The sequence below is a fragment of the Teleopsis dalmanni genome, chromosome X (genome assembly GCF_002237135.1).
Source record: "Teleopsis dalmanni isolate 2A chromosome X, ASM223713v2, whole genome shotgun sequence".
In the NCBI taxonomy this organism is placed as follows: Eukaryota; Metazoa; Arthropoda; class Insecta; order Diptera; family Diopsidae; genus Teleopsis; species Teleopsis dalmanni.
In genome coordinates, this window is record NC_051848.1 from 64,259,663 (window position 1) to 64,283,862 (window position 24,200).

At 29.9% G+C, this 24,200-nt stretch overlaps 1 protein-coding gene across 2 annotated transcripts; it reads right to left on the minus strand.

Annotated features, from left to right (window-relative positions):
* On the minus strand, nucleotides 1–19,013 carry LOC119688015 (probable serine/threonine-protein kinase nek3). 2 transcript variants are annotated; one of them, XM_038102621.1, is made up of 7 exons: nucleotides 18,888–19,013; nucleotides 7,617–7,846; nucleotides 6,577–6,805; nucleotides 5,133–5,254; nucleotides 4,599–4,752; nucleotides 443–2,195; nucleotides 1–387 (listed from the first exon to the last, which is right to left on the minus strand). In XM_038102621.1, the coding sequence occupies exons 2-7, from the start codon at nucleotides 7,811–7,813 to the stop codon at nucleotides 95–97; spliced, it is 2,748 nt and encodes a 915-aa protein (XP_037958549.1). In that variant the 5' UTR covers nucleotides 7,814–7,846; nucleotides 18,888–19,013; the 3' UTR covers nucleotides 1–94. The 2 variants fall into 2 exon arrangements, with proteins under 2 accessions (XP_037958549.1, XP_037958548.1); XM_038102620.1 differs by having other exon boundaries at nucleotides 5,055–5,254.
* Between the last annotated feature and the right edge of the window lie 5,187 nt (nucleotides 19,014–24,200).

Genomic DNA, 24,200 nt, shown 5'->3' on the forward strand with positions numbered 1-24,200 from the left:
TTTAAATAAAATATCCTGTACACTTTATTACATAAAAATCAATTTGGTAGATTGTCCTACATTTCTAATCTGTAAAAATATAGAAAACTGAAATTTATTCTTCATTACTTTGAAGTTCTGATAAATTTTTTGTGCGTTTTGGTTTTGGTACTGGATTCCAATCAAGATTTGATGCTGTTGGAGATGACTCTCTGTATTCGTATACTTCTTTGGTTACGCGACATTTTGTGAATATGTCTGCATTGCTTGGTTTTAAGGGATCGTTTTGTGTTATAGGAGCAGTGCTATTACTGCTACTGCCAGTGGCACCTTCACAGTTACTGGTGTTGTTGTAATTGAAATTGTTTGTTGTGTTGGTCCCAGTCTCCAGTTCATATTGTCTGTAAACTAAATTTCGAATATTAAACATATTTTGTTTATTGACATAACATGCAACTCTTACCTTGGTCTGAAGGATTAATGTGTTTATAATCTTTATATAAGGTTTCTAGATTTGAATTTAAACCATTGTCTGGACTTAAGATAGGCATTTGATCTTTGTTTGCAGCTGCATGTAGTAGACGTTGACTTCTGTTGATGGACTCTATAATATCTTTTACTGATTTACGTTTTTCAGGAGGCACATTGGTCTCTAATGGCGCTAATGATGATTGCTTCCATTCCATGTGCGATGTTGGCTTTGCCCGAACTATTGCCTCAAACTCATCATTTGTAAGTCCAGCACGTAATGGCACATGACGAGTAGGCGGAGTTGGAGGTCTAGTTCCAAATGTACTGACTTTGTTAGTAACAGCAACGTTAACAGTTTCATTATTTTCCAAAATATTTTCCTTTGATTCGATTATTTTTAGAGGTTCTATCGCAGATGAAGTATTTTCAGGTTGAATCTGTTGATTTCTCTCTACACATTGTTCTGTTTCTATTTTTTGCACATGAATTTCTGGGGCTTTGATTTCATTTATATCCGGTTTCGTTTCCATATTAACAGATAGTACGGTTTCAGTTACAGATGTTTTTGTTGGACTGACATGACCATTTGGTAAAGTAGTTCGATTTGGCTTATGTATCATTGCAAATGTATTATTCTTTTGCTTTACTTCTAAATTTGGTTTAGTAGCGATTGGAGGTTTTACTTGGCTCTTTGTAGTTTGTGCAGACACAGTAGTAGTAGTAGTAGTAGTCTCCAATAATATGGGTTCAAGAGTGGGAAGGTTATTTGGATTATGTGAATTATTACCTGGATTATTATCATTTTTAGATTTCTCTGTAATAACAAGCTCAATCGGCTTTTCGATAATTGTCGTTTGAGTCGTTGCTATTGGAATAATATTTCGTCTTGCTGCAGTGGGGGTTCTTCTTTCAGTATTGTCACTAGTCTTAGTTTCAGAATGCCTTCTAGTAACTGGGGGTGTTGTTAGTGTAAATGAAGTTTTTGCTGTTATTTTTTCGACTTCAGGTTTAGATTCCGACCGGAAACTACTAAATTTATTCGTTTCTGTTCTTTCAGGCGTCGCTCTAGGACTATCAACATGTATGTGTATACATTCCACATGTCCTACTTCTTTTTCTTTTTTTGATGTATTTTGTCCAACAGTAGGCTCTTGAATATACGGTTCTTTTTCGGATATATTAATTTCTGTAACCTTTCTAATAGTTTCTTTCTTTGTGACTACGGGGCTGACCACTTGTGCTGAAGTCTTCTGCTTCACAATAGGTGAGTTTCCATTGGATCTATTGCTAGTTTCAATTGTTTTTGTTGTTGTAGTAGTAGTTGAAGTTGTTTTTGCTGCTGTTGCTGTTGTTGTGGCTGTAGGCGCTGTTGCTATTGCAGTAGTTGCATCTGCTTTTTCTGTTGCTGTTGTTGTTGTTGCTGCAACTGTTGGTGTTGTTGTTGCTTCTGTTGCAATAGCTGCTGTTGTTGTTGTTATTATTACATTATTACTTTCAGTTTTTACATCCTTGGGTGTAGTGCCATTTGTCACTTTATCATTCGCAGTTTTGTACGTTGCTACAACGTGGTTTGTGGAATTCTCCAATTTCTTCTCTTCTGTAGTATTGTTTGAGGTTTGAACGAAACTTTCTATTTCGGCCGCAAGATTAGCAATATTAATATCTTCTTCAATATGCAATTCATTCTTTTGCTGACTAGAATTCGTTGAAAAGTTATTATGATCACTAGAAGTGAGGTTATGAACCTGAAATACGAAGTATACATATAAAATATTAGTTTGCAGTTGGAAATATTTTTATCAATATAATGAAAACAATAGAATTCATTTCCATTTCACTAAAATTTGAAATTTTTTTATATAAATCCAATATAGAAATGTAATGATATATATTCAAATATGTTCTTTTTATGTGCATAAATAAATATCACTTAACAGATTCTTGAAACTTACTTAATTATTATATTTTAAAGGAATGCGTATAATAGGGTTTGAAAACTTTCTATTTACGAATAATAAGGAATGTGAAATAGAATCATAACATAACTTTACAGTCTATAACTTGATTAATCGTTCATTATTCATCAATCTTTGATATTAAACTCAATATATAAATGAGTAGATATTATTCCAAAAGAAATGATTATCGTTAATCCCTTCTACAAAAACATATGGGACACCTTCAGTACATATTTTAATCAACGAAGTCATACTTCGAATTTGTCTACGAAGTGACCCAATTGAATTTTAATCATCATCAAACTGCTATAAATTTCGAATATGTGGCAACATTACATTTATATTACATTTCCTGTTTGAGTTAAAACCCATACTGAACTTATTATCAGAACCCCTAAATATTCAATATAATGATGATTGGAATCATGTTTCGTTATAAGGCGGCAAGAATTAAACGATATCTTTGTTCAGGTGGAAGACAACCGAAGCTTAAAGCAATAGGTGAAAGACAAACAGCTGAACAGCTTGGTTGTACATATTAAAGGCAATAAAAGCTTAAAGTGAAGTCCAGAAAGGCCACGTTATCATAAATGTTAAAAAACACTTAGGAGCTGTTAATATAGCGCAGGAGCTATATACGTTTGCACCATAACAGGCAATTGGAGAATTTGTACACTAACTAAATAATTGAGTGCTACATTCTAGTGATCACAAGAACTTGAGTAAAACTGTCCATGTCAGCTAAAAGTTTTGGAAGATGGACTTTTCAAGACACTACATCGACAGCGCCTGCCAACTCTTCACATTTCTTAATGAGCACACTATGGCCTCCATGGTTACTAACTGCAAATCTTCAAATCAGAATGTTTGGTATGGGTAATTTTTAAACACAATATCAGCACTAAAAATACTATAGTATTGATATACCCTACAGCAATAACAACAGATTATATATCAATAATAACAATAATTTGTAGTGAAATTTGTAGTGAGAAGAACAAATATTGCACATGATGCACACTATGAAATTGAGTTGATAACAATTACGAAGTAAACTCTTGCACATCAGTGGTATTTACAGGCAGTGCTCAACTCAACTCAAATGTATATAGTACGAGTATTGAATAGTCTTGAATAGTCGGTAATTAAGAAAATTTTCTATTTATATCGTTATTTATTGTACCATGGTAGTATGGTTGAGTATCAATACTATTTCTAGAGATATCATTTGTATTTAGCAGTATATTTGCAATCTTTAAATATATTTGTGTTTAAACGTCAATAGAGATTTGTACATTGTATTATTGACTTTCTTTTTTTTTCAGTACTGAAAAATTGTGGTGTGAGGAAGCAATTAATCAATGTCTTGGAATCTCTATGGCTTTACGCAAATGTACGGTTTTTAGTTGTTTGTTTTCTGGAAGGTGAAACATGAGTATCTGTTCAAATAATTATAAGTTTTGTGGTTTTCTCTCTTAATTTTTAAATCGAAGAAGTCCATGAACAAAGTTGAAAAAAGTGGTTTATATGAAGCGAATATGTCTTTTATTTTAAATAAAATTTCCTTGTAAGAGAAAGTTTATTAGTAGGATAATACCTGTATTTATAACAATGAGCTATTATTAAAGCTCAAGTGGATTTTTGTGTGTGAGGCTGCCACTCGATCCTAATCTAACTGTATCTATCCTGTATTTATTCTCTATATTTTTGCGCACGTATTCTCATGCCACCAAAATTTAAAGCTATTTCAGATGACAGATGTAGGCATATGGGACCAGCTATTATCCACTAGATAATTGGAGCTAATAATTTAAGTCTTCATAAAATGATTATATCTGATCTAATGCATTTATATTTACTGGGTCTTATTAATTACGAGTCGTAGTCTACACGACTCTTTTCTTCTTTTCAGCTGACTTTAAATAGATAGTCGTTGTTAAGCTGGTGACTTTGCCTACTTCAAAATGTAATTATTTTTAATTAAATTTATCTTATCAAGAAAGCTTTATCAGTAATGCCAGTAGCATGGCGTAATCATTTCTTTACTTTGAAATGCTTGTATCTTCAAACATATGACTATGTTAGTTGGATAAGACGTATAAAAGTTAATGCAGACAGTAATTATATGGGACAAAATCGGAAGGTCATCCGTAAATAAAAACAAAAAAAAAAAAAAATAAATATACTTACTAGTACGGGTGGCGGGGGAGCACGTCGTTTCTTGCGTGGCGTTTGTTTGACTGGTGTTGACGTTACCAACTTTCTCTCATCAATTGAAACGTTCTCATTAATTTCTTCATCGTCCGTCTCAAACGGATTGGTGTTCACGCTTATTTGTGATGAACTAAGAAGAATACGAAAATATTAAATATTAAATTAATTAGCAAATTTGATTTTAATGAACATAGATTTAGCATGTCTTAAATAAACAAATATTTCTGTCGAGGTTAAGGCATGCTAACATTTTTAAATTATATAAACAACATTTAATATTATATATAAAACACATATACACTGTACGCTATAACACCACATGGGATGAAATTGACACATATTAGTTATATCACCACCAAGAAGAAATTGTTCGGAAAAAAACCACCAACAAATGAGGTATGGAAATTTAGACCGAAAAGTGTTAACACTCACCCTCGTGTTACTGTCACGCCTTGACCGATATCAGTATTACGTATAGGTTGTGGTGTTACAGAACCACCATAGACATACCTTCTCTGTGGTGTACTAGGCATAGTAGCCGATAGTTGATTGCGGCCACTGCTGCTTGGATATTGCATCGTGCTGCGATATTGGTCGTTGCGCTGAAGACCAAATCCATTGTTAGTGTTATTCTAAAATAATAAATATTAATAGTATAAAATAGTATATGCTATTTATTAGATCATTATATATTGCAGTAAATAGATATATTAGTTAAAATTTCAATGTAGTCTAAATTGTTTTTCTTGAATTTTACAAAAATTTGCATATTGGTAAGTAAAAAAATAACAGAGTTTAGCTTTATCAAATAGCTTATAAAAAATTTATTTTTAGCCGGATAAGTTAGTTGATATAAATTGTCTACCCAATACTTAATACGTTCAATTAAGGACGATATTTCGTCACAACAACTACACAAGGCAATAAACTTCAGAATATCAGATTTTTTAGTTGTCTTATACGTTAAACACACGGTGTCTAGTTTAAGGCCTGGTGCATACTTGCGGAAAAAATGAATGGTACCGCAGTTTTGCCGTTAAAAAAAAACATTCGCTAGCTATAGTAGTTGGAACCTCAAGTATATTTAATGCAGTAGTAATAACTGTTCCTCAATCGTGCAGTTATTATTTGATATTTCTAACTACTATCTTTAGTGGCTGTAGCTTAATCGGGGGTTAGGAATTTCTCTTGAAAAGCAGCTAGAAAATAAAAAAGGTATAGAAAAAGACAAGTACTAGAGACAATTAACGAAGCTGTATTGAATAATTACCGGAAATGAGCTTGTAATATACAAACATATACATTGATATTGTTGGGAGAATTAACATTTCTATGAGAATTTGCTAGATTAGTGACGATTAAAGACGATAGTCTGACACAAAAGTGTTTCCTTCGAGCGACACTCGAAGGAAGACCAACGAAAAAGACCAAGGAAAATACCATATCTGGTGGCAGAGTGATTTTAGGTTAAGAGAGTACGAATCGCATTCAATGTTTAATATATATAATAATATATTTATTATTATTATATATATATATATATATATATATATATATATATATATGCGCAAGGCGTTGAAGCGTCTGAAATGTAGAACTGTTTTAAGCCAGGCGATTCTTATAGTTTAGGGCCTTCAAAAAAAAATAAAATGAAATAATTATATGTGTGAAGGATCTTCAAGTCTAGGAAATCTAAAAGTAACTTTTTTGTGCAAAAATTTTGTTTTGCTTTGAAAATTTTGTTTTAAATAAATTTTCAATATAGAGAACAAGCCTACATTCTTCTACATATTTTAGTAAGTGTGGAACTGACAATGTGGTATAAAAAGCAATACCTTTCTTTGGCAATCAATTGTTTTGTGTATACGATGATAAATGAAGTATACTCATCTATATGTGATATTTTTTAAAAATGAATGTAGGGGCAATATAATGGTGGTTGGATGTGCATTACCTTTGATGTTGTATGTACATTTTGTAAGGAACTTCTATAGGTTGCATTACGTAAGAAATTATTATTATCTATTGCACCATTTGTATTATTATTGGCTGAATATCGGCTTCGAGGATTGTATGCTGGCCCATCCGAGTACTGTAGTGTACGTCTTAGCGGTGGTGGACTCTCTGAGGTTTTATTAATTCCCAAGGTTGATGATCTCTTCTTTCTAAATGACTTGAATGACCTAAGACAAATAAAATTTTTTTATTGTGTTGAATATAGCTGTGTTGAATATATAATATTAACAAATGCTATCTTATTTTTTTATGACTCACTGATTTGAATTTGGTGAGCTATATAAAATGTATTAGCAATAATATACACTCTTATCTATGGATTAAGTCATATTTCTTGATTTGCAAATAAATTATTTACTTTTGATATAACTCTAATAGATATATTATTATTAAATACGCGATGAGAACGAAAACTACTGATATAAAGTTTACAAATTTAATTAGCACTTTATTGTAAATAGCACTGACCTTTATAAATACAATTTAATTCCTATTGTTAACTTTTTTGTTATTTGCATAAAATATATATATTATTATTCTTTAAATAAATCAACATAAATGAAATACGAAAATTTGTATCTCAATTACGAGTTTTTGTAGAAATAATGTGGATCACATTTTCATTAGATATAAAATGAAGGCAGCGTGAAGTTAATAGAGGTTAAAGATAAGATCTTAAACCGAAATATTAATAGAGATTAAGATCGTTATCAGTTGCTTTAGAGAATTTGTAAGAAATTATTGTAAAATAGATTAAATAATACTGTTGCAAATATACCTAATGTTGTAGAAGTTTCTGGTTTTTTTTAGGGTTCCTTAAAATATTGCCAGCATAACTGTTTGTTTGTGGTCCAGATACACCACATATATTAAGGTATAAAATATCTCTAAATTTGCAAATATAATGATTAGGGGAAATTAGGGGAAAGTATCTTATGCAGGAACACAGTTTTAGTATAATGAAAACTTATTACATACCATAGATCCTTCAAACCGCTCACAGAGAAACTATTTCTTCTTTCGCCATCGCCTTTCTTGCTTGAAGACCAAAATCTCAAACGTCTGTGTTGGTCATCTTCATAAAACGGATTGAGATGTTCTGGATAATTATAAATAGATATTTGACTGGTTGTACGCCCATTTCGCATAACTGTCACATCGCCGTTTAAACTCATATTTTCGTAGTTATTCTAATTATGTAATGTAATCTGTAAAATAAATAAAACCCTATTAAAATATTTATTTTCATTAAACAATTAAAAAAAATAAAATGATTAATATTCAAAGGGGAAACAGAATCGAACGAAAACGAACGATTTCTTGTTGTTTCGGGACAACAGGACTTTAACCTTAAAACCAAGATAAGATGCGTTTATATCTATTATCACTTCAAGTATCTGTGCTTTCAGAAATGTTCATCAACAATAATTGGATTTATTGTGACCCTTGCACTGAATTTATTAGTCATATTTCTTCGAAAACATTGCTGGTGTCTGCATTACGATCAGAGTGTAATGATATGATCTGATCTAATCTCTATACCAAGATCGCTACAGAACATAAACTGTTTAATTTCTTGTTTCACTAAGTTAAGTAGGCAAGGAATGCTCCATCAAAATAGTTTTGCGACCCACCCAATAATTTCTGAATCGTGCTATCTCATAATCTGAAGACTTGAGATGACCAGTATTAGTACTGTCCGCTCCACATTTGTTTCTTACAACAAAAGATTGTAGAAGAGAGAAGATTCACAATAACAAACTACAAAGTTAACGAAAACTACATATATTACACTAGACAAACTTTCAAAAGAGATAAAAATTTCAAGTTATAGGTAGAATTTAAGGATCCAAATTTGAAATAAAAAAAATGTTTGACGTATAAAATTAATAGTTGTTTTTAGTATTTAAAAAAAACAATTTCAGTTGTTAAAATATTTATTAAATGTTTGATTAATTATCTTTAAAACGCAGTTATTTTAAATCTTTATCATTTGCAGAGTGTAAGATGTGGCCGTTTAAAAATTGGTCTGAACAAAAATTCTCAAGGCCCTATTGAAACCTTTAAAAACACTTAAAATTTTCTTCCGGAATTATGAGTCCTTTTATATTACTACTACTACTACTAATTTTCTAAACTTCTTCTGGAGTATAGGGCTTCTATAAACGATTTAAATGGTACTCTATTAGAAACTGTTGTTGCGATATCATTCCAAGTAAATACGGGATCTTTTAATTCTATTTCAATTGTTCGCCGACTACCTTGTGGATTTAATTGGAGTGTTTGCTTTACTATATTATTTGCGGGTCATTGAAGTGTGTTCTCGATCCAAAACAATTTGAGTTCTGTTATCTTCGTTGTAACTTGGGGTTGGTTTGTTAAATAAAAATAAAATAAAAATTTTAGTGAAATTGGAGGTAATGTGTTTCCCTTTGGAGAATAATAAACCAAATAAAAAATAACTACTTCCAAAAATAATTTTTAAAAATAAGTATGAGATCAAGGACCACAAAAGATTATAAAACTGTTAGAAAGAGATGCTTCAGTTTTCTTCGGTGTGATTTCAGGGTAGTTCTAGGCTGTGGTCTTTGTTAGAGTAACGATGTTGAGTAATTAATGGATTGCGACGAGTTGTAGTTGAATATTTTGAACAATTTTTGTTGCAGATATTCCTTTAGGTCTCTTTGTTTCTGCTCTGCCATTTAGTTACTTGAGTGAAATATTATATATCATATTGAAAAATATCACAATTTGACCAACATTTATTTTATATGAGAAATTAACGTAAACTATGACATACTAAAGTTCGTCGTTCAATTGGGCGTGGGATATTACTTCTCAATTTCGTTCTTTATATTGATAACATTTAAAACTAGCAAGTTTTCGCTGGAACTGATAATAATAAAGACTGCAAGTAATAAAAAATTTATTTTAGACAACTCCATGACTCTAAAAGCGGTTTATCTGTTTCCACAAATAATTCTAAGGAAAAACACATAAGACGTATAAAATTTAGAAATTTTAAAAATTTTTTGCATTTGCAAAATTATATTAATTAGCAAGTAAATATTTATTTTAACAAGAAATGTCGATAAAAAAACCAAGTCCAAATATGTGAAACACATTCAGTAATAAAAAACAGTTCTACAACTGTTTTAAAATATACTTCTTATCATTTGTTCGGTACACTTTTTTATCGATAAGATATTATATTGCAAAAAAATGGTAGAAAAGTAAACAAATAAATACAGTTCCAATTTAATTTTTTTTTAGAAATATTTTTACCTTATATACCTTATATTACCTTATATATAAGTATACCCTATATTAGCAAACAAAAATTTAAATATATTTAGTAATTTTGTTTTAGAATTATGCACAATATAATGTATATAAATATATATGTACGCTAAAAATTAAAAAAATGCAAAAGAAAACATCAAAGATACTAAGGACGTGTGCGAGTTAGGCTAAGTTGATGCTAAACCAAATGGGAGATTTTTTGGGATTTTTTGCACTGCACACATTTAGCCATTTATCAACACGTATCGACACAACACTACATTATCGGCACAACTTAGAATTTCCCTCATTTAGAACGCAACTTAGGTCGTGTGCGAGTTAGGCTAAGTTGATGCTAAACCAAATGGGAGATTTTTTGGGATTTTTTGTACTGCACACATTTTACCATTTATCAACACGTATCGACACATCAATACATTATCGACACAACTTAGAATTTCCCTTATTTAGAACGCAACTTAGCCTAACTCGCACACGACCTTAGCCTAACTCGCACACGTTCTAAGTTGTTCGAGTTGACTTAATACAAGAACTTATTAACGAAATCCAGAAGACACGTTTACCAATAATGAAAGTCCTTAATACTTGCCCATATTATAGTAATGAGAGTGTTTCTTGACTAAAAATTAAATCTAACCTTCTATCAATTCTATAGTGGTTTGCTAGGGTTTTTGCATTTTATTATATCTATACATATTTATATATAATATAAATGATGGTATAATTTCTAATATCAAAAGATAAAAACAAAATTATATCGGAATTGTATGGTTCAATTCTCCAGACTAGATGGGGGTATACACTCTTTCAAGGAATGCTTATTACTGCTGCAAACGTTAAAAGTAATAGCAGCATTTATGCAATGGATATATACCCATATATAGTATAGGTAAGCATGTCAATTGCAATAAAATACAATAACATACATGATTATTTTGTGAAATAAAATAACACCAAACGTTATTAAAATCGGCACAATGAATTTGAATGCGTATTCAAAGCTTTAAATATTTAGGAGCAGCGTTCAACAAGAATAACAAAACGATGTTGAATATCCACGACATCGTCAAATTCAAATTGGAAACACTCAAACTCAAATTGGAAACAGTTCCTTTTACAGTATGAGAAAGCTCATGACATCTAAAAATATATCAAGAAAAACCAAAGTTTTGGAGTTTGGGAATGAAACCTGTAGATTAATTGATGCCGAAGCAACAAAACTGGCGGTATTTGACAGAAGGATTATGAGAAAAGTATTTGAACCAGAGTAAGAAAATGGATAATATCGCACAAGATATAATGATGAATTTGATCAACTGATGAAAGGTGACACAATAATTAAGCACATTAAAAAGCAACGCTTGAAGTGAATAGGACACGTTGTGCGGATGCCAGAAAAAAGAGCAACAGCCAGAATCATCGAGAGTAAAGTTAGAACAACGAGAAGAAAAGGAAGACCGGGAGATGGAATGACAGTGTTCGAAAAGATCTGAGAGAAATGCATATCATTAACTGGAAAATAAAAGCTAAAAATAGAGCAGAATGAAGGAATGTCGTACAACAAGCTTGGGTTCTACATAGACGGTACAGCTATAGATGATGACGATGCAACAGAATCTAATGATAACTCAGGTAAATATAATGCGTTCTTGATATAGTTGAGTTGACTAAAGAAAAATATATCACTCATTTTATTCAAAACACCTTAATGATTTTTTTTTATTTGTAATTATTTACTAAAATTTACTAAAATTAAAAGGAAATAATTTTTTATTCTTTATTAAAATAAAAATAAACAGGTCAGAAAATTTACTTTAGTTCCGTTAAGGATTCCGTTAATATATTTTAAGTAAATAGTTCTTTACATATTTAATACTAACTCTCTAGATTTTCAATTATGTATTTTTTTAATTTATTTTTTAACAATTTAATATATAGATAATTTATAAGCGATTAACTTTTAATTAATTAGTTAATATATTACCAACATTCAGACAGCCATCTAGATTGATGGACATCGTTTCATTGACTCATCTCCTCAAGATTATAATGGATGGGGTTATTAGTTTAATATATTTGGTTTACTCATAATAGTTAATTAGCTCTCTTTTTATATAATAAATGAACAAGTGAGAGCCAAATTGTATTAAAAATGTTGTCATATTCTTTTTTCACGGTATAAGTGGGTTTTCTCTATATATAATAAATACCAGGATGTATTAGTTTCACCATTAAGTTATTGCAATGACTGTTTCATGTTTAACTTATGTGTACATATTTAGTTGAAAACTGGATATTGAGTTAGGAAGTGGAAGATGACTTTGTTTAACCCAATGTTAAAAAGTGAATATTGCCTTAGACTTTGCAAATGGAGAATATTTCATCTGTGGTGTAATATTTATTTAAGTAACTGGTTTTTCCAAAATCACAGCTTGCGAGACTTGTCTATTCAGTATTCATTATACTCTATGTACAGATACTGCTATATATTTGAATCTATATGTATACCTACGATTTTATCAATGATTTTTTGTTACCGCTGTTACGAATTATCCACGTTTTTATGTTTTGGACTACGTTGGAACACGTTTCAAAACATAAATGTTTTTCTTGTCATTAAAATAATTGAATAATCTTGACTAATCGTTTTTTGCCTATTTTAAACAGTTTTAATAAGTACTTAAGATGTATATGGAACGTAAATATATACAAAACTTATAGATCAGTGACCATTCTTTAGATAGATCATTCTATTATGTCTATTATATGGTAATCGGGAAAACTAATTTATAAAATTTAAATAAGGTTTCAACTTTTTTATTAAAATAGCATGGACATTTTCAACACTATACTAAACTTATACTAAACAAGCTTGCGAAAGAATGAAGAAGGTAAAGAAATTTTTGTAAAGAACCGATAATTTCGGGTATTGAATCCCTGACGCTACTTCAGAAATTTATTTGTTTTATGGCTCATATTCTTAACAGAGCTTTGAAGTTTTTATTTCTCATTGAAACTGTCATTCAAAAGTATTTGAATGTTATTTTGACAATAAAAATGTTAAACATGAATCAATGGTGGACTTAGCGTGAAAAGGATTTGGGTCGGAAAAATGTTTGAAGATGTCTCAATATGGTAAAATTAAATGTTGGCATTGGAAAAAGAGATAATTTCATATTTACAAATACAATTTTTCAGTTCCATATGAATAACTAAGTAACCTAATAAATGGAGTTACTCTCTTACTCATTTTTGTATATTCATAGTGAAGTGATCATTTAGTGTAGTAAGCTCTAGCTTGCGCTAGATAGATCTGGTCGTTATAGATCTGGGCTATAATTCTAATCTGAGATTTTTTTCACTTCAGTGTAATTTTTTCGTTTTGTTTAAAATTAAAATAAATGGATTTAAACCCATTATTTTTTAAAATTATTTATTTTGCACTATGATTATCTATTTGAAATATGATAAAAAATATTTACTACTGCTGTAATCATTAGTATTTGCTAAGATGTATTTTATAGATATACTTTATTCTGCTTATTGCGAAACAATCATTAAAAATGATAATAATTTATACAATGTAGAGTTTAAAATATTACTGGTGGTGTAATCTGTTGAACAATTATCTTCTATAAAATAATCTTGGAATTGAATATAAAACTACATTGAGGAAGACGAATCGAGATTGGATTTTAATAAATTCAACTTAATTCCATATGTTATAATTATTATTTTATGGATAATATTAATTTTGAAGTCATTGGATGACTTGTGTCAAAACAATATGAAAGTAAATTTTTGACAAGGATGTGTTCATATTCATTTTCCTAATACGAGGCATACTCCAATCAGTTGTTGATTTGTTTAATTCAATTTAAATGGATTAAAGGATAATAGAATACATTGAGAAATATTTGCAGAAATAAAACTAAAATAACAATGAATAACATACAAATTCATAGAAATGCACTGAACAAATATAAGGATATAGGGGTTATGGATTTATGACGTAATGTATCTTACACTAGATATTAGTGTAAGAATAATTTAGAATGAAGTTTAAGATTAAAAACTGCACACATAACCATTTATTTCCTTAAGTTATTAAATAAATAATAATAATTAAATAAATAATAACCTAGTATACAGGTTTATAGCTATTCTAAATCAAATTGAAATTTGAAACAAGATATTAACGTGTGATTTATTTGGAGAAGAAGTTTAAGATCTAATCATAAATAAAATTTCTGTTAGAATCCAAGACACTACTATAATTACTGAATTTATAAATAAAAGTTTTATCACAACTGTTGTGTAGGATTCTACAATGTCAGCACAAGTTTTTCTGAAACTAACTTAGAGCAGTTAGACGCTGCGGACGGACAGACGGAGAAACTCACTTAATCACAATTCAGTACAAGACAATGCAAGCACCAATCTTCAAATTTACTATATATACATCAATTTATCTTGTTTTTTTTAAACTAAAACTTTAGATTTGTTAAGGTTATAACCTGACTCTAACCTGACTCTAGGTGCCAGACTCTACCTAGATCGCCTTATATTCACATTGTTTACAAAAGACATATATAGTTTCTAATCATTTTAGAACTTTGACATTATTATAAGTAATTGGTGTATTAGATGTACATATATTTATACACATATATTCTTCTTCTTTATGTGAACAAACGCGAGTTAATGTCTAAAGCACTTTTCCTCGATAGTATCCGTGATAAGTTGGATGATTCATTGTAATAAGAGCTCCGTGGAATGCTGATAATAAGCTATTCAGATAATTTTATAGAAGTAGATATACTTTGAAGCCCAGCGAATCTTCCTAACGGAATAAATATTGCATTAAATTTAAGAGAGTGCAATTCTAAATTAGTGTGTATACATAAGTACTGGTAACCTCGTGAAGGTGACTTCAAAGACCACACAAACTATTTTCAATGTTGATTATCATCATTATGATGCTGATCAAAATGATTTTTTAATATTTGTCAGTCTGTTTGTCAATCTATATGATAACTATTGGCTACCCTTACTAACATAGCTTAAGGATAAGACTTTGCATACGGATTTTTCTATATCCAGAAGTTTAAATATTAATAAAATAAGTTGGCTCAAGCATTTAGAGTGACTGCCTCAATAACATTATGCAGAATGTTTTCTAGGAATAATCTGAATAATTTTTGAGATTCAAAAGAAAAAAATTTTTATTATTCATTAACATACTGGGTGTTAAACACTAGATCTATGGTAAGTACATTGCTATTTTAAAGAATCTGGAATATCTTAAAAACGTTTTTAGATATGCAATAAAGATATCTGATTTTAACGCTTAACATGTCTTCATTTAGATGAATTTGGATATTAAGCCGGTTCCAGAGTGTTCTTTTTAGAAAATTTTCTATATAATATATAAAAATATTTGTATAATTATTACTTGTTACCTAGTGGGATATCTAACGGGTCACCATGGGCTACGTAACCATCTCAACAAAATGGGCCTATCCGAAGAGATAGATTGTAGACTCTGCTTGGAGGCAGAGGAGGAGATCACTGGGTCGGGAAGTGCTAGCACCTTCCGACATTAGAAGGTCTTCAACAACATTTTGGCCTTCATTCGAAAGGCGGAATGTCTTTTGTTCAGTTAGGGTGTTTTGTAGCAAAAAAGATCAATCATGGTCGCGGTGCTCTGGTCAAATGGGAGCTAGTACCCTGTTCTTTCTTATTATTATCTTATTATACTTGTTACCTTTTTATATGCATTATTTGAAGTAAATCTTGTGATCTTGTAAAAGAGTTCTATAATCGGCCTCTAAAGATAGCCTAAATATTGAATTTTTTGACAAAAACATATAAATTCGCCGGAGCATATGAGTAAGAACACATACATTTCTGTTTTATCGAAAAAAGCTAAATTCCTTGTTTTTAATTAAATTTAATTGTTTTTCTAATCTGGTTTGTTAAGATAAAATAAGTATTTATATTTAATTAGAAAATACTTAAAAAATTTACTTCCATATTGACAAATAAAATTTAACAACTACGATTAGGTTCGGAAACTATATTTAAGAAATAACCCGTTGAAATACAGATTATAGTAGGAAGAAGTAGACTGGTTAAAAATATTAATGCAAACATTAAAAGATATAACTGATTCGCTAAAAATTATAAGAGACTGATTATAAGAGAGTGATATTGTTTTAGCGACACCAATACTTGTTTTAAAATTTTCTGACCACGAATATGGAACCATTCTAGGTGGTTAAAATTTTGTTTATGCCATTTAAAGATACTACGCTATATCGTACCGTATCTTCAAAGGAAGAATATGCTATAGAAAGGGATTTGAAGAATTTTATACTTATTGGGAATTATTCAAAGACTGATGCTATATAAAAAGACGACGATATGTAAGGTCCCATTAGAGACCTTACATCTGTGGTCAATCAACATCGTTAAAAACGTAAATATATACATCGCAAAATATTGGTTTTATAAATTTAATATCTACAGTACATTTAACTCATTGCCAATGTACATATATGAAATTTTAAATTTCATTAATTAAAATGTAAGCTTGATGCTATAATTATTAAGTCATTCAGAAGTTAAAGTATCATAATACATATATATGCACAATTATACTAAGTTGATATAAATACATAAAACAATTTTAAATTGCACTTTAATTACTTTTAACAATCTAAGTAACTTCGTTTCGATCTCGCAGATAATTAACCACATATTTAAAAAATAGTTGCTAAAACCAGGTGTGAGTACTATATACTCTACAACTGATTTTAACATTAATTTACATGGATTATCGAAAGTAAACAATTGTTATAAATTAACATAAAAAATTAATTTTACTAAACATTAAGTTATTTCATAGATGACTTCTTAAATGCTGTGAGAATACATATTGGACATGAACGATATTTATGAAAGTAAATCAACAGAAGTAGTGTAATATGTTGACAGGGTATGAGCAAATACAAATTAAAAGTTGTAACTAACATTAGATATTCTAGTTGCTATTTTAGTATCAAAGGATTTTATTTAATATAAACAAGAAAAAAATGAACCATCAATTAACTTCTTTCAATAGTTAATTATATATATCAGACCCTATCTTATTAATTTATATAAAGAATTAAAAACAAGCAATTGATAATAGCTTATAGCTTATATATGCGATACTGGACTTGGAAATATAAATAGCAGAAAGTTATTTGGGAACTTACTAACCACTTAAAAGTAAAAGAACAAGTCTATATAATAGCCTAGAAGAGAGACAAAAATAATAATATTTTCTGAGATTAGAACCAGGGATAATTGAGTAGCATAGCATATGTTAGCACAAACGGGTAACAATTTTGGGGTAAAAAATATGTGATCTCATTGTGTTTAAAACTGCTCAATTTTTAAACAATTTTTGATATTGAACTTATAGGTTTTGTAAATGATAAACTTGTGTTCTTAGATTTCGTCAAATCTTCTTTATATTAAGAATAAATAATATTCTACTTACACTCTAAGCTGATATATGTGAGAGAAAGCTCAATTGTCTAAAAAAAGCTTTTTAAAAACTGTGCATAATTTTTATATTTAATATCTGTATTTAAATAATTCAGTCATCAGAGGATCAGAGGATATAAAAAACTTGATGTAGCTTATATAATTTTCAATAATATAGTCAGCTGCTTATATGAACACTTTAGGGGCCTTCTTCTCTGAGGACCTCGTTAAATTACAAAATTTTCCACTAAATAGCATTCTAAGCTTTGCCAAAGGTGCCCAAGTGATCTAACTTAATAATCTAACTTAACCTATATGAAAACTTAATACTTAAAGTAGCTAAGGCATAGGTTAATAATAGATATTGATTTAATAGCCAACAGTAACTTCATGATGAATCGGTCAACGTTATAATAAGGTTCAATAAAGAATTTAGTTTTACCCACAGCGATGATTATAGAATTATTACGGAATATTAAAATTTTTCTTCAAAACAATCACAACGTCTTTGGTCTAATGTGTAGAATTTAAGTTCTCAGTTCTATACCTGTTTAATTTATTACTATATAAGAGAATATAATATTCTTTTATTATACAGACGATCTTTTCCCGTATTTTCGAAGACTTTTGGCCTTCCAGAACAGTCTTATTAAAACTAATGTATGATGACGTTTGAAGGTAGCTATCCAGCATGTTTTAATGCAGAGTATATTTCATATAATGTATATACCATATAATTAAAAAAAAATGATTTATACTTTTGATCGGCGAATGAAAAAATATTTTAAAATTAATTTGAGAGCAAAAAAAGATGATAATTTTCAAGATTGCATTTGAATGCAATTTTCTTAAAATCGAGAATGTAATACAATGTTTGTATTGCTTACTTAGTAAGTTAGTTAAGTATTAAGATTTTATCGTTTCCACTTTTATGTGTCAGAAAGTTCTTTGAAAGTTTTAGGAGGGCTTCAGTTTGGTTAGAAAAATTTCAGAAAATCATTTATATATATACACATATATGTATATATATTTTATAAATATATTACGTATTTAATTAATAAAAGCAAATATTTTATTAAATACTCATTACATTTACTAAGTGAGCAGTGGAAACACGTTTCATGCTAGGGTGTAAAATGTTTGGCATATATTATGAAAGCATTATTATATTAATATACAATTTTAATATATATATATATTATAAACAATTATTTCATTTATTTGAAGTGTAACAAATAAACCTCTTAGAATGTATAGCTGAGATAGTAGTTAATAATATAAGATAATATATATAAGATAATGTTTTTTTAAATCAATATTCAAATAAAAAGCTTATCAATTTACTTATTAAAATATTAGAACATATAAGAGTAATATGATATATACGGTACAAGTTAAGCACTTATATACCTGACTATTCTCGTAGCTTGTAAAGTAATTGAGTTCTTTTTTTATATTCTATTTTTATTAATTGTATGTTTTTTATTGGAAATGTGTACGTTACAGAACGGTTGAAAATGGGCACCCACAGTAAAAGATATCTGAAATATATTAGATTAAATAATAAATTTTTATTAATGCATATATAAACATAATAAAAATTATAGTCTTCAAAGCAATAAAAAATATGTAAACATATTTATAATATATACAATGTGATATTTATATAATTAGATCATTTAGTCTGTTTTTGATATTATTTACTTACAACACTGGAAGTGTAAATTATGCAGAATTGAACTACAATCAACTTTAAATTGCTCTAACTATCCAACAGGGGCCAATAGTTAGTCCATATGTGGCTGAATGCTATCTGATATTCTTTCAATTATTTGGAAATATTTTGTCGTTAACAAAAATCAGACCAAAAAGTATGATAAAAAAATAGTATGTAGCTTGGTCTGCTCCAAAACGAGCTCAAAGTGCACCAAACATTTCACAGAGAGGGAGTAGATGCTCAGGAGAATTTTGTAACATTACACATAACAAGAGCTAATTGACAATAACTGAGAGACAATACAGTATTTCGAGCGCTCAGTTACCACTACAGTCACCAGACAGAAACCTTTTGGCAAGGCGCATTTTACAGGCCAGGGTTTATAGGTCAACAGAATATTGATGTAGTCTTTCTTGGTCAATTTTTCGGTGATTCAGATTGATGTAGCACATGACCCGTTTGTCAACCGACTTAGAGCTACCTTTTAAAAATTTACTATTTATTTAAACGGTGCTTTTTCAAATGTTTAATTGTTTTTTTCTAATGATCCATTTAGAGAAATTCAATGTGACTCTCTACTGAGGCATTAAACAATCACATGTAATAGTAATAATTACCGTAAACAGGCATTTTTCACTAGAATTGCGTTAGTATGTTAAGTTCTATTTTTTTATACTTCTATTAGGTAAAATCATGAGATAAATAATGTCTCTACAAAAGAACAGTATTGAAATTAAGCATTTGAAAAAAAAAAAATATATAACAACAGCAAGTATTGAAATTTCACAGCAAACAACAAAACTCCAAGTCACAACATACGAGTCAAGTGGCATCAGTTGGCTAATGAATACTGACTCTGAGCCTCAAATTTAGCAGGGTACGAATTCAATCCTTTGTACATGCAGTCTCAAAAAATTATTTACGAATAATAAAAGTTGAGAAATAATTCCAAGACCACTGATAATGGGTATTTGGCAATTCTGGAAACAGCTTTATGGCCAGTCAAAAATTCAATTAATTTAAAATAAATAAAAATTTTTGTTCTTGCAATTTAGTACTGTTCGAAACCTCTCTATTAGTATTTCATCAACCAATCGTTTCTTGCAGATAATTTTCCTATAAGACTATTGTATTATTATTATTATTGTGTTATCTGAACGTGTCTGAATGGTGTCTGATATTTTAGGATAGCAATGTGCTGGAATCTAAATTAATGGACGTCGTTTGCTTCATATTTTTTCTATTCTAGCAACTATTTCTATTGTGAATTCTACGAATGTAAAAAATTTCGCAAACTATATCTATGTATGAGCATATAAACATCCTTCTACAATATTGTATTACATTGAACCATGAAATACTTTTTGAAAACTTTAATTTAACTTTATGTGTTGGAAAACACAAAAATAGTTTAAAAATCTGATATTGATCTATTAAGAGTGTTCTATATCATAAAGCCTATATAATTTATTTCTTGTTTTTGAAAAATCTGAATAAATATAAGTGGACTCACTGCTATTCGACAACCTAAAAATATAGTCAGGCTTAGCGGGGTTTAGGATTTTGTATTCATTATTGGGAATTTTGTTTGTGGTTATGTGGTCAATAAATGTCAGTATGTCAGTAGTTCATGGTATAATTGTTGAACTTTTTCTTTTTCTATTATCCTCTATTACTTCTGTTATTATCGAATTGTATTGCGTGCTTTTCGGCTCATGTCATTTTAAGAGTAATTTGCTGCTTGCAATGCGGCTTCGACAGTCCCTCGCCATGGTGTAGCAGGCCTTCTTTGCAGGATCTGCAAAGGGTCTGACCGAACTAATGCCATTTGTGCATGCATACTTGTTCTGAGTTTGGCATTTGGTTGGTGACACCCAAACCTGATTGCTGATAAGAATTGGTTGAGAATCTTACGTAAGCATTTGTTGGAAAAACTGAGGTAGTGCATTTCCACGTCTCACTTCCATAAAAGAGCACTGATTTGATGTTGGAATTATAGATGCGTAGTTTTTTTTAACAAAGATATGTTGAAATTTCCAGATAGAACGTAGCATGCCAAATTAAGCCTTAGCTCTGTTTATGCGCATCAAGATGTTCTCATCAGTCCCATCCATAGTTGTGATTATGTTACCAAGGTAGTTGAAAGTGAAAACTATATATTCGATGTTCAGTTGGTTTAAATTTAAATTAATACTCAGGGTAGGGTTGGTGGCACCGGCCATACTCTAGTTTTCTTTGTGCTGATAATTGTTGAGCAATCCTGATTTTTTTGCTCTCTCTCTTAGCAGGAGTTAAATCTGACAGAAGATATGTTGAGAAGTTTGGAAGGCAAATAGTTTAATCGGAAGAAAGTTCAGCATTGCGTAAAAAGCTTTCGATTGCACAGTTCTTAAGTCTCCCTTAGAAGACCAGTCATCGAAACAATAGAACAACAGATGCAAATAAGTCCAATTACAGCCATGTGAACTTAATGCAGAGAAGTGCATTATTAAAGAAGAAGTAGTAACAGATTTCCGATAATGTCATAGTTCAGAAAGGTTCAAATTTACACGCAAGAAAAAAGGAAAGGCTCAGAAAAAGAAGAATTATTTTTTGTCTTTCTTGTCTTTTAATTTTGCAAAAATGTTTATTTTAAAAAATAAACAATTTAAAGGTCATTATCTTTACTCAGCGATTTCATTAGCAACAAATGCCCTGAAGTTTCGAATTTTTTTTATTTTATCAAAAAATTTAACAAAAAGCAATCAACAATATAATTCGCAAATTATATTCAAAAATTGATGAGATATTAAAAACTATTTTTTCAGACTTGGCTATTAATTAACTTGTAGTATACTTAAAGTAATCTTAAAAATTGTATTAATTAATTTAATAAAACAATGAAAATAATCTAAACAGAAGTAAATAAAATGAATAGCGTTTTCTTATCAATTATTTGTATATACCTAACCCAAATCTATTAAAGCAGTACGTTTCCAGAACGTTGTACGCAACAGTGCGGTAAGGCACCACATTATAGATATAGTATAGCATATAAACATATATGTCTGTACAATTAATTTCTATATGTATATACACAATCATTTGTGGAATAAATTGTCTGCCCGTAGAACGTTATTCAAAAGGTTATTCGAAAGCAAGTGTAATTCAAGAATCACTACTTATTTTCGTGTTCTATTCGCTTTTGGAATTCGCTGGTTGCAAATTGCTTAAAATCCAAAATACGCAGTTCTACGGATATATTTCTACGGTAAATATTTGCCATAAAATAGCAATGTATATATTCGCATATGATAGACTAAACTATATATAAGTTTTTTTTAGTATTGTAAGTAATAAAATTTTGACGATTAAATTTAAGTAAAAAATGATTTATGCACAATTAAGTCTGCAAATCTACACCAAATACTTCAAATTTCATTGGCGCTGAAGGGAAGAGCCCACTCAAATTATCTATAAAGTAGTTTATTGAACTTGAAACTGAACAATTATTGATTTTAAATACAAAGATTAGACATTCTTAGAATGTTTTATTATCATTTTTGAAGTACAAACAATGGATTGGTTATTATTACATATGAAAATTTATATAGCGATAAATATTTTAAATATAGGAGTATATAGTTTATAGCTTTAGTTCGCATATTATGAAGAGTGTGTATAGAATTTGCTATAACGAGTGTATATATACAGTTATATAGTCGTTAGAAATGCTAAATACTGCTAATAAAGCAGTATTTCTCAACCGTTTTTTTGTTATAAGCTTCATTTAATTCCAAGTATTTATTGTTCCAAGAATTAATTTTCAACTTAATATATGAAATTCTAATGTCAATCTACGTAACACATACAAGAAGTATGCGGAAATACCATACAAGCAGTTCAGTTGTATCCAAACATCTGGTGAAGTCGAAACTTTTACAGCTGTCATTTAAAATTTGCTAGATATGCTAAATTAAATTGATTTTGTTCTGTCGTTACCACCTGTTGTAAAGTCAAGTAATTATTAAACCAGCTAGTATGTGGGACTGAATTCACGACCATTAGACTGAATGGCCGCCAATTGCCGCAAGCTGAAAACGCCATATATCTAGGTGTATATTTTGACCGTCCTCTAAATTGGCGTCACCACATCTTTACAAAACGGAAACAGTTAGGACTAAAGCTACGCTCACTTTACTAGCTACTTAATCCCAAATCCAAGTTATCACTACAAAATAAAATATTCGTCTTAAAGCCAATGTGGACATACGGTATACCCATCTGGGGTATAGCAGCGTAGTCAAATCTAGATATGTTTCAGAGGTTTCAATCAAAAATATTACGTATCTGCGCCGACGCCCCATGGTTTATACCGAATGACGTCCTACATCATGATCTTGGCATCTCTACAGTGTACGGGTCAATACAGCAGATAAGCAGCAACATCACTCACGACTGGTAGTTCACCCTAACCCCCTTGCCGCAGGCCTAACGAGGGATACTTTTAACATTCGTACGCTTCGCAACTTCTGATTTGCTGAGTAGATTCTAGAAACTGTAATTCTTCATAAGGCGGTGATTATCACTGGGTAGTCCCATACATGCCAGTCAAATATTGTTATTGCCATAAGTAGTACTTAGGTTATATTCATGCATAGAGTAGATTGTAAATAATAAAATTAAGTTTAAAAAAAAAGTATGTGGGATTCTAATGTCAAAACATGTTACATATATAAGAAGCCTTCGGAAAGACAATCGGTTCAGTTGTATCTATCAACTTTCTTATAAATAATTTGTTTTTTGCTCGTATAGTACTCTATTAAGTCGTAAAGTTTGTAAACGGAAAGACTTACTATGATTCTATAGTTAATAATGTCAATTTGTTGGCCTTAACAATTATATTGGTTCTCCGTGGGGATCAGCTTGTCGAGATAAATCGTTCTATTCATGTCCGCCTATTCATTTGGCTCCATTTGTTTCTATATCAAAGCACACTAGGCTTCTAGTTTAGAGTTTATAGAATA